The 16,660-nt window shown below is 35.8% G+C and overlaps 1 protein-coding gene across 6 annotated transcripts; it reads left to right on the top strand.

Moving 5' to 3' along the window:
- Positions 1-570: 570 nt before the first annotated feature.
- Cirl_0 (latrophilin Cirl) lies at positions 571-16,373 on the top strand. Of its 6 annotated transcripts, none has more exons than XM_029039329.2 (17): positions 571-635; positions 2,575-2,708; positions 3,156-3,345; positions 3,420-3,967; positions 4,028-4,393; positions 4,453-4,763; positions 4,833-5,160; positions 5,604-5,831; positions 5,934-6,153; positions 6,227-6,467; positions 8,753-8,918; positions 9,624-9,853; positions 9,934-10,031; positions 10,165-10,351; positions 10,565-11,446; positions 11,545-12,476; positions 12,572-16,373. In XM_029039329.2, the coding sequence occupies exons 3-17, from the start codon at positions 3,311-3,313 to the stop codon at positions 13,020-13,022; spliced, it is 5,223 nt and encodes a 1,740-aa protein (XP_028895162.2). In that variant the 5' UTR covers positions 571-635; positions 2,575-2,708; positions 3,156-3,310; the 3' UTR covers positions 13,023-16,373. The 6 variants fall into 6 exon arrangements, with proteins under 6 accessions (XP_028895162.2, XP_011180132.2, XP_028895163.2 ...); XM_011181830.3 differs by having other exon boundaries at positions 2,575-2,744; XM_029039330.2 differs by having other exon boundaries at positions 2,575-3,345; positions 12,575-16,373.
- The last annotated feature ends 287 nt before the right edge of the window (positions 16,374-16,660 follow it).

Raw genomic sequence — 16,660 nt, 5'->3', positions numbered from 1 at the left:
TTTCCTTTACAAAGTTGTTCCCTTCCCTAATATTGTAAATTTTCAACCCATTTTTAACGATAGACCATAAATTTTCAATTGCGTTTATATCTGAGCTTTGTGGTGTTGTTTTTATGTAATATGTACAGTACTAGAAGACCCAAAGACGAGTATCCAGCGCTGTATGTTTGGGTCATTATCTTGGTGAAACAGATATTGACCACCAAGCCTAAGGTTATCGTATGGTCTTAAGGAAACTTTTATTTAACACAATTGTAAATTAGAATGTGTTGTGCTACTTTATTTGCACATCAATCTTGTTCTTGAACCTACAAATCTTGGGCTTAATGCATTATAAAAACAATTCACGCATAATATATTTAGTCTTTCAAAAAATAACACTCGCACTTCGATTCTTCCATAACAGAAAATATTTGAAATCGCAAATAAATAAATATTTGAATTTAACGCATTTATATATGTAATTGAAAAATAAAATAAAAATACACACAACGATAAACAAACAGTTTGTAGACTTGAAATTATCTCCACAAACCCTCAATTTGTCTGTTCAAAAATCCACCCATTTTCTGATTCCATTTTCTTCGCCTCATTCGACATTTATGTAGTGTAGAGAATTTTTACAAGTCACAAAGGTGTGTAGCTCCATACTATTTTTTATTAATTGCCATTTTATTGGCATTTAAAAATATAAAAAGTGCATAAATATAGCAAATAACAACTATAGAATATGTGTGTGTAAAAAATTTTTTGTAAAATTTGAAATTTAAAGGTTTTTTCTTTGTTTGAATTTTGAGCCATCAATTGACTGGGGAAAGTCTTTAACAGTAGACAAGTGAAAATGTCGGGCGCCGCTGTTAAACTACTGTTAATAGCAGTCGTACTGAAAAAGCGAGCGTCATTGAACAGCGTGATGTTGCCAACAAAATTACGAATTAACATTTATAATGTAAAGTGGTGCACAAGCAGATGGTGTGTTTTTCTTTGTTAATTGTTTGAAAGAATTATTAAAATCCAAAGATAATTAGCAGTAGTTTTTCCAATAATGAAATGTATATTTATGTACGTAAATCGTAAATATTAAAAGTTTTCGACTTAAAAATTCTTTATGTATTAAACAGCGTTAACAACTAATTTCATTGCACTTATGGAAAATGCGATATAAAAAATGGAGCCCGTGGAATATTCAGAAATGGAACACTGCCTTGCATTGCTGAGTGTTGCACATTTCGTGTTGTGTCAACGGCGATGCATACAACTGCAAGCTGTTCGGGTTATTTTCATGCATGCAGCAGAAGTGTTCGTTTCTTTATCTATCTCTTTGCTTGTAATTGGAATGTGCTGTGTATGGAGATTTTCCCTTTCACTGTTTGTTTTAACGCTATAGTGCTTACGAAGTGAATTCTACTGAAATCCAGTAATACCTTCTGGTATTTACTTATCCTCATACAGTGCATTTGAGCATATGGTATTTTAATGCATTTTAACGGGTGATTTTTTTGAGGTTAGGATTTTCATGCATTAGTATTTGACAGATCACGTGGGATTTCAGACATGGTGTCAAAGAGAAAGATGCTCAGTATGCTTTGACATTTCATCATGAATAGACTTACTAACGAGCAACGCTTGCAAATCATTGAATTTTATTACCAAAATCAGTGTTCGGTTCGAAATGTGTTTATCGACAAATTTTGTTCAGCGATGAGGCTCATTTCTGGTTGAATGGCTACGTAAATAAGCAAAATTGCCGCATTTGGGGTGAAGAGCAACCAGAAGCCGTTCAAGAACTGCCCATGCATCCCGAAAAATGCACTGTTTGGTGTGGTTTGTACGCTGGTGGAATCATTGGACCGTATTTTTTCAAAGATGCTGTTGGACGCAACGTTACGGTGAATGGCGATCGCTATCGTTCGATGCTAACAAACTTTTTGTTGCCAAAAATGGAAGAACTGAACTTGGTTGACATGTGGTTTCAACAAGATGGCGCTACATGCCACACAGCTCGCGATTCTATGGCCATTTTGAGGGAAAACTTCGGAGAACAATTCATCTCAAGAAATGGACCCGTAAGTTGGCCACCAAGATCATGCGATTTAACGCCTTTAGACTATTTTTTGTGGGGCTACGTCAAGTCTAAAGTCTACAGAAATAAGCCAGCAACTATTCCAGCTTTGGAAGACAACATTTCCGAAGAAATTCGGGCTATTCCGGCCGAAATGCTCGAAAAAGTTGCCCAAAATTGGACTTTCCGAATGGACCACCTAAGACGCAGCCGCGGTCAACATTTAAATGAAATTATCTTCAAAAAGTAAATGTCATGAACCAATCTAACGTTTCAAATAAAGAACCGATGAGATTTTGCAAATTTTATGCGTTTTTTTTTTTTTAAAAGTTATCAAGCTCTTAAAAAATCACCCTTTATTTGTTTTGTAGGTCATAAGTGTGTATGTAGATATCTCGGTATTTGCTTTTAAGTCACCATCAGAAAAAATTTAAAAAAGTTGATGTAGACACAAATCTGTCCAACTGTTGTCAATTTTGTAACGAAAGAATATTTCTTAATTTTTTTTTCAGTCTATCCGCATACATCTCCACATCAACTATGACTTCATTTTATGAGCGAAAGAAACGGACGAAAAGAAAGCAGCATTTGGTGACTCATCCACATTGTGATGTATCTTGAACTGGTTCACAACATGGCCGGAGGTGTACGCTGAGTTTTAACATTATTTCAGATGGCATTGGTATTTATGAACACATAAGCAACAAAGCTAAGAAATCATGTGGCAGACATGCCCGGAAGCATTCTAAGTATCTAACGTAGGCTAAAAACATGATTGTGCTCACTACTTATTGCTATTTATATACATATTTATATGTTACATGTTTATAAAAATCATACATTTGCCATGCATAGCTTTTAATCTATTTTCAGATCGACATCATCCAACCAATCTAAACCAAACCAAATCAACTACAACAACGACATTTAACACAACTTTTTAATAACTATATTTTTATAAATTCATATATTACATTATATATTTCATTACATTGTATATTTCATATGTGTATTTACGTAAACATTTCTTGCTCTGTTGCAAAATTATAATTACAACTATTTTTACTAATTACATGATTTCCTCTTCTAATAGCGCCCAAATATCAAACTGCATACGCTTGCGAAGGTAAGAAATTAACGATAGAATGCGATCCAGGCGACCTGATCAATCTGATACGTGCGAATTATGGACGCTTCTCGATAACGATATGCAATGACCATGGCAACGTCGATTGGAGTGTAAACTGTATGTTTCCAAAGAGTTTGACCGTTTTGAATTCAAAGTAAGTTGAATTTAATACTAAACGAGATAATTAAAATTATAACGTCTCTTTCTACATTTTTTTACTATTTTAAGATGCGCACACAAACCAAGTTGCAGTGTGTTGGCAACGACAAGTATGTTTGGCGATCCCTGTCCTGGTACACATAAGTATTTGGAGGCACATTACCAATGCATATCAGCGGCACAAACTTCAACTACCACCAATCGGCCCAGTCCGCCATGGGTTTTGGCGAATAACCCACCATTGCTTGCCAATGGCAGCACACTGATTAATCCGAGTGTGCCGTTGCAACCACAAGGACCAGGTCGCCTACCACTACCTGCCAATGGCGGTATACCATCGTCTGGTGGCTTATGGCATACACTACCGCCAACACCAGGTCCACCGCAGCCCACACTACCGGGCGGCCGTTTGAAAGGTAACTATAACACAACGGTCATAAAGAATTCCAACAGACATGATGGCTTACCGCCACCACCGCCGTTGCATCACCATCATCATACGGGACATCATGCAACCGCGCCTGTGGAAGGCGTCAACGCGGCTGATAGTGCTGTCAGCAATACGCGACCAACGGCGAAAAATGATTTATCAACACGCACGCCAGGAACAAACCAAAGTAAATGATACTTCATTAATATCTAAATTCTTAAAATAATGTTATAATAATATACCTTAGCCAAATCACATGCGGGTCCGTCCAACACAACAACACCTAATACCCGTATACTAAGCGGTGTTGGTGGTAGCGGCACTGACGACGGCACCATTCTCACCGCTAAAACCGCACAAAATCGTGGCAATCAGCAGCAGAGTACCGCAACTCAACAGCATGCAGCTGGCAACAACAATAACAACGCAATAGGTGCTGATGCTAACGGTGGAAGTAATGGCATACGTACCATAAACAATATAAATAACCTCAATATGGGTATGGGTGCGGTGGCCGAGGATGAGTCGAATATGTTCTGCGGGCCAACGAATGCGCGTAATCTCTTCTGGAACATAACACGCGTAGGTGATGTAAATGTGCAGCCGTGTCCAGGTAATATACCACACAACAACTTACAACAACTATGTATTTAAGTGTAAAATATTGATTAGGTGGCGCAACTGGCATTGCCAAGTGGCGTTGTGTGCTTATGAAGCGCGTCAATTACAAAGAAGAGGATGCAGCGGAAACAACAACAATGCGTGCGATGTCGCGTACCAATTGCAGTAGCAATAGCAACGCAAATAGTAGTTGTGAAAATGCCGCTGATCGATTAAATCAACGCATAGGCAATTTTGAGCCCACTTGGCACCCGATGACGCCCGATCTTACGCAATGCCGAAGTCTGTGGTTGAACAGCTTGGAGGTGCGCGTAAACCAACGTGAATCATCAGTTATTTCCATAGCAAACGATCTATCGGAGGTTTGTATTTTGTTTTGTTCCCTCTTCGTACTAATATTAAGACGTTGACATTTATCTGCTTACTAATAGGTGACAAGTAGCAAAACTTTGTATGGCGGCGATATGCTCGTCACTACGAAAATCATACAAACCATGTCGGAGAAAATGTTCCACGACAAGGAGACCTTACCGGATCAACGTCAACGAGAGGCTATTATATTAGAGTTGCTGCATGGTGTGGTAAAGACTGGCTCAAATTTGCTTGACGAATCACAATTGTCCTCTTGGATGGATTTGAATCAAGAAGATCAAATGCGTGTTGCCACATCATTGCTAACAGGGCTGGAGTATAATGCATTTCTTTTGGCCGATACTATTATACGTGAACGTAATATTGTGCAGAAGGTCAAGAATATACGTAAGTAATGGGGATTGATTAAAAATTGATCACTAGAGATTATTTTTTAAAATTACAAAAATACCTTTAAGTTATAAATTCTATTATTCAAATTATTTTTCAATGCAAAAACAAAATTAAAATCAATATTATTATTTTTTTATTATTATTATTTATTTTACTTTTATTATTTTTTTTTTTTATTATTTTTTTTTTTTATTATTATTATTTATTTTACTTTTATTATTTTTTTTTTTTATTATTATTATTTCTTTTACTTTTATTATTTTTTTTTTTATTATTATTATTTCTTTTACTTTTATTATTTTTTTTTTTTTTATTATTTATTTTTTATTATCATTTATTTATTTTTATTATTATTAATTTAATATTATTATATTTATTATTCATTTTATTTCCCTACACACATTTAATTATATATTTTTTTCTTTACCTACACCCAGTGTTGTCTGTGCGTGTTTTGGAAACAAAGAACATTCAAGGCAACGAAGTTTTCCCCGATCTTGAACAATGGCAAATCAGCGATGACCGCATAGAGTTGCCGCGCACTGCGCTCGTGGAGAATAGCGAAGGCGGCCTTGTGCGCATAGTATTTGCTGCATTTGATCGGTTGGAGTCAATCTTAAAACCGTCTTACGATCACTTTGACACGAAAAGTTCGCGCAGTTATGGTAAGTTTTTTTTAATATGCTTAATTATTAATTTCTTTATCATTATTTTATTTTAAATATTAATTAATTTATAATTTCTAAAACAAATATTTTCGAAAATAGTGCGCAACACTGCTTTGTTGGCCAGCGATCGTAACGATTCGGGCGCAAATGCTGATTTGCTGCAACAACGAATACGCATACTCAATAGCAAAGTGATCTCAGCGAGTTTGGGTAAAGGTCGACACATACAACTATCACAACCGATCAAATTAGTCTTGCGACACATTAAAACGGAAAATGTAACCAATCCCACTTGCGTATTTTGGAACTACATAGATCAGTAAGTCATATATATTGCGCAAACTTAAATTGTTTTTATTATTATAAAAATCGATTTCATTATTTTACTTTAGCGCTTGGTCAGCGAATGGCTGCACTTTGGAGTCCACAAATCGTACACACAGCATTTGCATGTGCAATCATCTCACGAACTTTGCCATACTCATGGATGTCATGGACGAGCATAATCATTCGCTGTTTGGCGTCTTCGATGGCAATATGCGCATACTCATCTACATTAGTGTCGCCATTTGTCTGGTATTCGTCGTCATTGCGCTACTCACATTGAAGATATTCAATGGCGTTTTCATAAAGGTAAGCAGCGGGCGACGCAATCGACGCGGTGGTAGTGGTAGTCAAGGTGTCGGTGTTGGCGGCGGCGGCGGCAGTCAACGCCAACGCAGTGGCCGTCGTCAAAATAATATACGCGATCAGACGCATGAAACGCTTGCGATTACCACAACGTCGGGTACGACGGCAGCGACAGCCTCGGGTGGACAACCAGCGCCCACAAATAATATACAAAATATACAACAACAATTGAATTTGCAACACATTCCCAATATAATGGGTGCAGCGGGCGGTGCTGGTCATCATGGCGCGTTGGCGCCCACAAATTTCATACAACACAATTCCATACGCAATTCGAATCGCAACAATTTGAATGCGAACAATTTCAACTTGCAACAACAAGCGGCACAACAACAACAGCAGCAGCAACAGCAACAAGTTGTCGCAGCAGCTGCTGCTGCCGTTGTCGTAGCGCAACACAATCAACGTAATTTACAAATGAATAATTTGAATTTAAACTTGAATTTACAACCGCCGCATCATCACAATCCGCACGGCCATAACCTCAATCAGCCGGCGACATCGACGCACATGCATGTAAGTGCGGCCACGGCGCACACACCACATCACGGCAGCATGGAGACTTCGATGAGTAATACCACGTCGGTGGCGGCAATGGCGGCAGCGGCTACAATTGCTGCGGCGCTGCAACATGCCGGTAGCAATAACAATTTGAATGTCAATCGCAATAATAGCAACAATGTAGGCGCCAACAATCGCATGAGCGACGCGAACTCAAATACAAATAATATTATAATGCAAGGCAATATGGAAGATTTACAGTATAAGTGGTGGTGGTGGTGAAATGTTTAAAGCAATTTACATACATTGTTAACTGTATAATAATATTGAAAACCTATGCGTACATATGTATTAAGTAGTTTAGTTTATTTATATGTAAGTATATGTGTAGCTTAATTTAGTTGCATGTGCTAAAGCAAGCCTAGCCACTTAAGTAGACTTTTGAATAGTATGTTTGAAAGAAATTTAAAATTTAATTACAAATTATTTTTTAGTTAATTTTAAACTCATTTTTATTCTTATCTGTACTGATTACTGTAGTAGTAAATGTGATATACTATTAAGTATAATTTTGTTTAGCAGTAACATACTATATTTTAGTGCCTTATAACGTAAGCGAATTTTAAAGTAATATTTTCTGAATATTATGCGGTATTTAGTTTGTATGTATTTCGCTAGCATTTTTGTTTCGTTTTAGTAAATTTAGCGTTTAGTCTGCATATCCATTTGTATGTCATTTTTTATTTAAGTTAGTTTAAAATGTATTTAATTTGACATTTATTTAAAGCCTTATCACAACACATTTCATGCATAATTAAAAAAATAAATGTCATTATTGTCTCTTTGAAAACAAGTTTTTCGTTCATTTGTCATTCTGTGTTCATTAATTTAATTATTTGTTATAATTATTGTGTAGTATTCGTTGTTTAATTCGTCTCATTTGCTGTTTGTCTATCACCTATCCTATAATATCCAAAAATACCAAAAACCACCACCACTTTACTATAAAATAATTAATACAGTCAAAAATATATTTAAATTTAAGCACGAAATTAAAAAAGAAACATGTAATTAGAAAAGTAAAATTTTAGGTTTCAAAAATGTGGCAAGAATACATTTTTTTTCAACTTTAAATTTACGAAGCAGTTGTATCAGTTAAAACTTAAAATTATAGAAGTTTCTAAAGAAACATTTTTTTTTTTATTTCTAAAGAAGAATATTAAAAAAAATATTTTATTTCAAAAACTTTTGTAAATTTTAATTTTAACAGACAAATTACAAAATTTCCTTAACATTTGTTATTATTTATCTATAAAATATGTCGACAGTTCATTGCCATTAACTTTACAAAAACAAAAAAGTCTCACAAAATATTTCATAGTATTTACAAGGCAAATTAATATTAAGCGACATAAAAATAATATTGCCGCATGAAACTTATTTTTTTTTTAATTTCGTGTTATATATTTGAAAGTTTTATAAATTCTTGCATTACTAGAATTGAGTGCTTTTAAAACTGTATTAATACATTACGAATTACTTGCATTATAAAATTCCTTTCAACTACAAGAAAAATAACTTAAAGCAAACGCTGTATAATGCAACCTACCACTACAATAACAGCAAACTATTTTTTTGTTTTCTATTGAATGCTACAAAACTACTTTTCAACTTTTTTGACAAAATTTTTCCAAATTTTCGCTATTTTCTTTTCATTTTTTTTGCAGTCTGCGCGCACTTCCATCTATCGCAGCATTTATATATGTCTACTTTTCATTGAAATTCTTTTCCTAATTGGCATTGAGCAGAATGAGACGAGTATCCTTTGTGGTTTCACTACTGTTTTTCTACATTGTTCGATATTATCGGCGATAGCGTGGTTCTGTTTCGAAGGTGAGTTTTAAGGTTTCATAAATAAGTTTTTTTCTTGGTTTTAAAATGTGTTATTTACATGTTACGTATGATACAAATTAAATATGCCATAACAGTTAGAGATGCATTGTAACATGCGATAATCGCACACGATAAATGTTATTTGATAATTTCCAACAAAAAAGATTTATTTTTGAGAAACAGAAAGTATTATTTAATAACTTGAAGTTTATTCAGTTAATTGTACTTTATTAAATTTGAATTAATTTTGTTTTGCAATATCTTGTTACCGATAATTTACGTCGAACAATTAATTTTATTTTATTGAATCATAAAAAATATTAGTTGTGAAATTTTTCGTTGTGAATATGTGACAAGAAAGTTTATGTTTGCCGTCATAACTGAAAGTGTTAAATATCAACAAAAATTGGCAAATAAATTAAAAGTGTAGGCCAAAGTGAATTTGTGAAAAATATAATAATAGATATTTAAATTCATTGTTGTTTATAAACAGCAAGAATAATTGACCAATATTGTACAACTGAACATCAATTAATTTCTCGAATATCTATAAAAATAAGTCAGCCAGACAGTCAAAACTGCATTTGGAACTATAAAACATAATTAATTACAAATTTTAAACAATTTATAAATTTGTATCAAAATTCTAAAAATTCAAAATTTTCACCTTGTTCTCTATTTATGCAATTTTAAATTCCTCCTTAGCATTCCAATCATATTCCACACTAACCACCGATGACATGTTACTTGAAGTTGATCAGACTTCCAAAGTGAATTGTTACTATTTACTCTCCTACGGGTTATCACTTACAATTGTGGCCATTTCATTGGTCATTAATCCAAATACTTATACACAAAATGACTTTTGTGTGCTCATGGAGGCGAATACGCTGTTCTATGCGAGTTTTGTGGCGCCAGTCATGCTATTTTTACTGGTAAGTTGTCATATAATTTTATTAAGTGTGAATTTAAATGTATAAATCAATTTATTCAATGGCTATATATAATATTTTAGGGCGCTTTAGGCTACACCTTCTTGTCGTGGGTAATCATGTGTCGCAAGAGTCACACAACGCTGAAGAATAAAGAGCATACACGGCTCGCTAATGTGCGGTAAGTGAAATTCATTTTTATAACAAAACTGCAGATAATTCGAAATGATTTATAATACTAGCGATAAGTAATTTAAAAAAAAATTAAAACATTTATTTATTTTTCTAATAAATATTTGATATTTCTTTTACAGCTTCGACATGCGTTGCTCTTTCATTTTCCTACTGTTACTAAGCGCTGTCTGGATTTCCGCCTATTATTATCTGCGCCTGGCCAAAGTGGAGGACGATTTGGCCGTTGTATGCGGTTATCTTTTCATTAGTTTCAACACACTAATGGGATTGTATATTTTCGTGTTTCATTGCATACAAAATGAGAAAGTAAGTCACGCAGTTAGCAAATTATATATTCGTTCCCACGACAGTCGGTTCTACGTAACCGGAGCGGACCCGAATTTTTATTCGGCCAAGGACTGTCAAATCAGCAGCATTCCTCATAATTATTTAAGGAATGTTTTATGCCGCTACAAAAACAAAAAAAACTATCGATTGAATATTCACATTTTCTCATTTCATTAATTGTATTTTCTGCAGATTCGTCGCGAATATCGTAAATATGTGAGGCAAAATTCCTGGTTGCCAAAGTGTTTGCGCTGCTCGAAGGCCTCCATATCCTCAGGCATCGTTGGCAATAACGGTATTGGCGGTGGCAGCGGCAGTGGTGGCGGTATCGGTGGAGGAAATGCTGGCGGCGGTGGTACGCTCTCCGGCACACATCGTGGCAACTCGAACACGGTGCAAGTGAAAAAGTCCAAACTGCCAATAGGCGGCGATGGTTTGGTATCCGACGACACTGGCGGTATTATATCGGCCGCCGAGGATGCCATTATTGCATCATCCGATTGTGAATTGAATGATGCGCGTAATTTGTCGTTAACCAGCGACGCCGATATGGATACAGTGAAGGGCGCCGGCGGCAATATGACGCTACAGCACGGCAAGGGTGGTCACGCCATTATTGATGCCATGCAAGGGCATATTGTGCTGGAACGCGGTGGCGCGAATACCGTGCACTCGGTAGGCGGCAGCGGTGGCTTGCGTACGCCCAGCGCTGGCCACACCTCGCCCACCTCATCGGCTGGCTCAACGCATCTGATTTTCGGCGGTCAAAAGCAGCAAATGCTTGGCTCGGGAATGTCAACGGGCAGTGGGCCACAAGAGGCGTACTACCATCAGCCGGATTATTATGGTTGGAAGCAGCAGCAGATGGGTAAGCCAGGTGGCGGCAACAATAATGCATTGAGCTTGGCACATCCGCGCGACTACGTGAGCAACGCGGCTGCGCCACAGCAGGCGCACGAATTCTTCTACTGGACGCAAAAGCATCAGCCGCATGGCAAGAAGAAGCGCGGCAGTGGTATTGGTGGTGAGTCGCCAAGCGGTTCATTGCATAGTCGCACGACAGCAGCGTCGCAGGTGAGTTTATCATCCAATAGCTAACGGAATATCATATATGTAATATATATAATAAATAATAAAAGATATTGATGACGTCGAATTTATGTCTCTTCTAGCAAATACTTTTCTATCCGTCGTACAAGAAGACTACGCTGAAGCAACAACAACAGCAGCAACAGTATCCGCACTACGATGAGGCGGTCGGGGCTGCTGCCTACTACCAGCAACAACAACAACAGCATCAGCAGCAGCAACAACAACACCGACGCCATGCCTCAGCGGCCATGATGCTGGCGGCAGCACATCATCAGCAGCAACAACAACAACAGCAGCAGCAACAACAATTATCCTCAGATGAGGAACAGCTAGAGCCAGCTGCAGCAGCACATGCACATCTGTTGCATTTGGGACGACGCGCCGGCTCACAATTGCCACCACCGCCAGCGCCCGCATCGCACGCCTACCATTATCCGCTGCATCACTCACCAGAGTTTATGGGCGCCGCCGCGCACACGCCCACACAGCGTTACTATAGAAATAAGCATTCCAACTGTGATCTGAGCCACGAGGAGTACGACCCGAGCGGACGCGCGGGCAGCGAACAGTACTACAATCAAAACTCAATGGGCGGTGACGGGCCGGTTTATGAGGAGATTCTCAGCAATCGCAATTCCGATGTGCAACATTACGAAATGGATTTGAATATGTATGGCCGTGGTGATAACGACGGCGACGACGACGACGATGATGATGACGATGATGTGCACGATTGCGATGATGGTCGTGGTAGTAGTAGCGCCATGCGCCGGCAACAGTTGCGGCAGCGACATCACTACGAGGCGGCGCGAAATGGCGTTATTGGCACTGGTGTTGGCGGCAGTGGCAGTCGATATGGTCACGCGGAGAGCGGCGTGTCCAGCGAGGACGACGCGGATGACGATGAGGATGAGGAGAATGAGAGCGCGCAGCGGCGTGGCCTACCACAGGGTGATGAACGCATGCGGCGACTGATTGCGTTGCAGGATGAGGAGTTTCAACGGCGGTTTCAGTGAGTATACGTTCCTTGCGTTTATTATTAATAACTGTTTAGTATTAATAACTATAACGATATTTTATTTTTTTATCTCTCTCTTTCATCCACAGAAGGCAGCGCAAGAAAGCCGAGGGCTCATTAAATGATAAAACGGCAGCAGCAGCGTACTTTGATCACCACAATGCGGCAGCAGCGTCAAGCGGTGCGGCGGTTTTTGGCATTAGCGGCGGTGGCAGTGGCGGCGCGAGCTCTATACGCGCCATCAAAAAGATCTCACCGAATAATCGAATAGGTGTGCATGAGTTATTCACGACGACTCATAATAGCAGCGGTGCGAGTGGCATTGGTCCACCTTTACCGCCGGCTAATCAACAGCAAGCGCAACAACAGCAGCAACAATATCCTCTATCGAAGAGGCAACAATTGTCGCCAACAACATTAACATTAACAGCAACAACACCGTCATCGTCGCACACACAACCAATCATTGGCCGGAACATTTCTGCAATGCTGGATGAGAACAATACGGTACGCTGCTATCTCGAACCGTTACCCAAATGAATAGGGACGCAACTGCGCCAACCCACATATAGGTGAGGTAGTGTAATTAATATATGATTGAAACAAAAAAGCTTAACTGCAGCGCGTATGGCAATTTTAAAGACAGTCTTAATAAGAGATTAGTGTTTAGCTTTTGTTTTCGCGGCTGAAATCATAGCGCTCGGTTTAAAATGCATTTAACTAATTATGTATGTATGTGTGTATGTCGTACGTCGTACGTGTAAGGCGTCCGTTGAAGAAAGCTAACTAAATAGTAATTTATGAAATGTTAAAAGTAAAGTAAAACATATAATAACAAAAAAAAACAAAAACAACAGTATATTATAAATGTATGCATGTATATGGAAAATGAAAAATGAAAAAAACTATAAAACTTCTGCTGCACACCATACAATGGCCAGCACAGCTGCGCGAAAACACTCTCACACACACGAAAGCATAACTTGCTCCTAACTAGCCATTGAGTTTTGCAGTTGTAAACAGTTAAGAAACTTTTTGTTGTTACCTTTAAAGCTTTAAGCAACTATTTAAGTAGCAATTTATATTGTCTGTAAGTGAAAGCTGCTTGCAAGTATACGCCGTTTAGTCCCTGATTAAAGTGTGGAGGTTAAATTTTATTATTCTTTTTTTGTACGGAGTTATTTTCTGTTTCATTTCCTAAACAAAGTGTAGTGTTTCAAATATACAGTTGTACTTCTATAATTCGAATCACCATCATAGTCAAAAAAAACTTCGAGTTAGAGGGACTTCGAGAATTTTCATTAAAACATAAAATTTTTCAAAAAGCTGTAAATTATAGGTTTAAACCCTGTTTTATTTATTTGCTTCGCATAAAGTTTTTAGTACTTACGTTAAAACAGCTATTGTTTAGCTCTCGACGTCTGTATCCCATGCCAGTAACAAACTTGATTTATGCAATCCATAAGTGTAATATCATATTTATTGTTCGACTACATACGAATATAGCTGGACTCTTTTAAAATTCTGTCTCGACAGTAAAATTTTGTTTAAATTTGACTACTAAATGCTATTGTCAATTCATGAGTTCGAGTTATGTAGGACTTTGAGTTATGGAAAGAAATTTGTTTGAAATTTGACTTCTATTACCAATTCAAGTGTTCCAGTTATGGATAACTTCGAGTTAAGGAAGTTCCAGTTATGGAAGGAAACGAGCATGAATTTTGTATTCTAAACGCTATTGTCGACTCAAAAGTTCAACTATAGTTTGTTTTTATCACATTTATGCTTAGCATTTCACTGCTTTTAAAGTAATTTAAACAAGTTGGAGCCATGCTGATATATTATTTTTTTTTTTATATATTTCTGCTTTCGAAACATATATATTTCATTGAAAATCCGCTTTAAAAGTTGTTTCATGTAATTTTATGGCAACACACACTTTTTATTTACAAAATTACGGACTTTTTTTGGCTGATATTTAGCTTCCGTTAATTAAAAAAAAAAAACAATTTCAAAATCTCTCAATATTTTTAGAAATTATTATGTAATATATTCATAAATTTCTCTCTACGAATTTGTTACATTTTTTTTCATAAAATTTTCTTCGTTTTTTTATTTACTTTTTTCTTTAAAATTGTAAAAAGGATTTTACAATGGATGCAATCAACTTAGTTTTTAAGTGCAACTAAGAACAAAACGCTTCAACTCTAATTATAAATAAGCGCAAATGTATATTAACTAATTTAAAATGTCAAATTTTTGCAAATTTGACGTGATAACCCAAAAAGCTTAACCCTTCAAAACTAAATGGAAATCCTACAACTCTACACAAATAAACAATCAATTTTCAGTCTACCAAACTTTCCAGAACCGTTAACTCCTACTTGCATAAATGCTACATAAAGAGAAAAAAAAAACAAAAACAAAACACGTTTCAACTTCAAACAAAAATAATAATTAAATGAATAACTAAAAACGCTATCGAATACCTCCACTCGAATCCTGTCGAACTAAAGTTGTTGTACATTAGTGTAGCTAACAGACCTATGAGAATGCGAAGAGAAGGCAAATAAATGTTCAAATATGTATTGTATGTATGTGTAGTTCTTGTGCGGCCACCAACAAACGCATATGCTATAACAAATGTTATTAATTGTAGGAAGAGAAGTGAAATTTCAACAAATTGTGGTACACATATAACAATAGCAACAACATTAATTACAAAATCGCACCAACTAAAACTTTCAAAATAATAATAATAAAAACAAAAACTACCACAAATAGGCAAACTAAAAAATTGTAGTGTTTTAACGTGTATAAAAAATGAGATATATAAGTCAGCATATAGATTGAAAATATAAATGAAAACTTTTATGAAAAGTGTTGAATATTAAGTAATGGTTAAAAGCTAAAAAAACAAAACAAAAACAACGTTTAATATGCAAAGAGCAAATAGTTCGCGCTAATGTAATGTAACAATCTGCATGTAGGTCATATACTTTGTCTATGTGTTGTTGTCATTTACAAAACGCTGCGCACCAGATGAAAACAAAAGCTAATAAATTCGAAAGTAACACTTTAAATAACAATAAACAGAAGAAATTTATATTTAGTAAATGATGTCACATGAACGATTTGCATTTTGCGAGATTGCAACGCGTAAACATATAGGCGTGCGTAATTATGTGTGATTTTTGGCGAAACAAAAAGAATTGTATTAAAATTATAGTATATATATGTAGCATAGAGAAATATAATTGCGCACACACAAACGTGTAATTTATATACATACATACATACTATATATGTATATACGTAAATGCAATGAAATTGATGAAAATGCATACATTTATAAATATTGTACTAAAAATGTAATAGTAATACAGCAGATATAGGCATTTATTACATTGTAAGTCTAAAAGAGAACGCAATGAAATTTTGTTTTTTTTTCTAATGCGATATGTTAATTTTGTAATTAAAAATATGCAAATACGGCTGAATTTAATATAATTTTTTTTATTTTGTATTGCAAAACATTCACTGTTTGTATGTATGTATATTAATAATATAGTATTGATTTTGTTACATTTTTTGCATAATATTATTATTATTTTTATTCTGTTTTATATGTATGTATACACGCTGCCATAGCTCTATGTAACTTGTATATTTGAAATAATGTATGTATGTAAAACAAATTGCAGAGTAATTAATGTTTAACTGAGAAATATATATACTAAAGAAAAATAAAAATAAATAATTATAAAGTTAGTATTGTGTTGTTGCCGCAAACGTAAAGCAAGCTAAAATGTGTAAGGAATCGTGAAAAGAAAAACAACTTTAAATGTATATGTAATATAGCAGTAAGTTTCGCGCGTATATTTATAAATATTAAATGAATAAATAAATCTATATATATATATACATATATTAACGTATATATAGATATTTAAAAGAAAATAAAAATACAAGCAAAAACAAACGAAACGAGTACGATATCAATCATGTTTATGTCAATGGAAATGTGTGTGTGTTTTAAAAATCGCTAATATTTACACGCATTTGAAGTTTGTAGGCGTGACGGTCGTAACGGTTAAAATCTGGTCGGTCCCATTTTGTATTATAATAAAAAGTCTTTAAGAAAATTATTGAAGAAAGCAAATATTTATCGAAGAAAT

Source organism: Zeugodacus cucurbitae, chromosome 6 (genome assembly GCF_028554725.1).
Source record: "Zeugodacus cucurbitae isolate PBARC_wt_2022May chromosome 6, idZeuCucr1.2, whole genome shotgun sequence".
Classification (NCBI taxonomy): domain Eukaryota; kingdom Metazoa; phylum Arthropoda; class Insecta; order Diptera; family Tephritidae; genus Zeugodacus; species Zeugodacus cucurbitae.
Note: the sequence above shows the minus strand (reverse complement) of the source record. Positions and strands in the feature narration are given on the sequence as shown.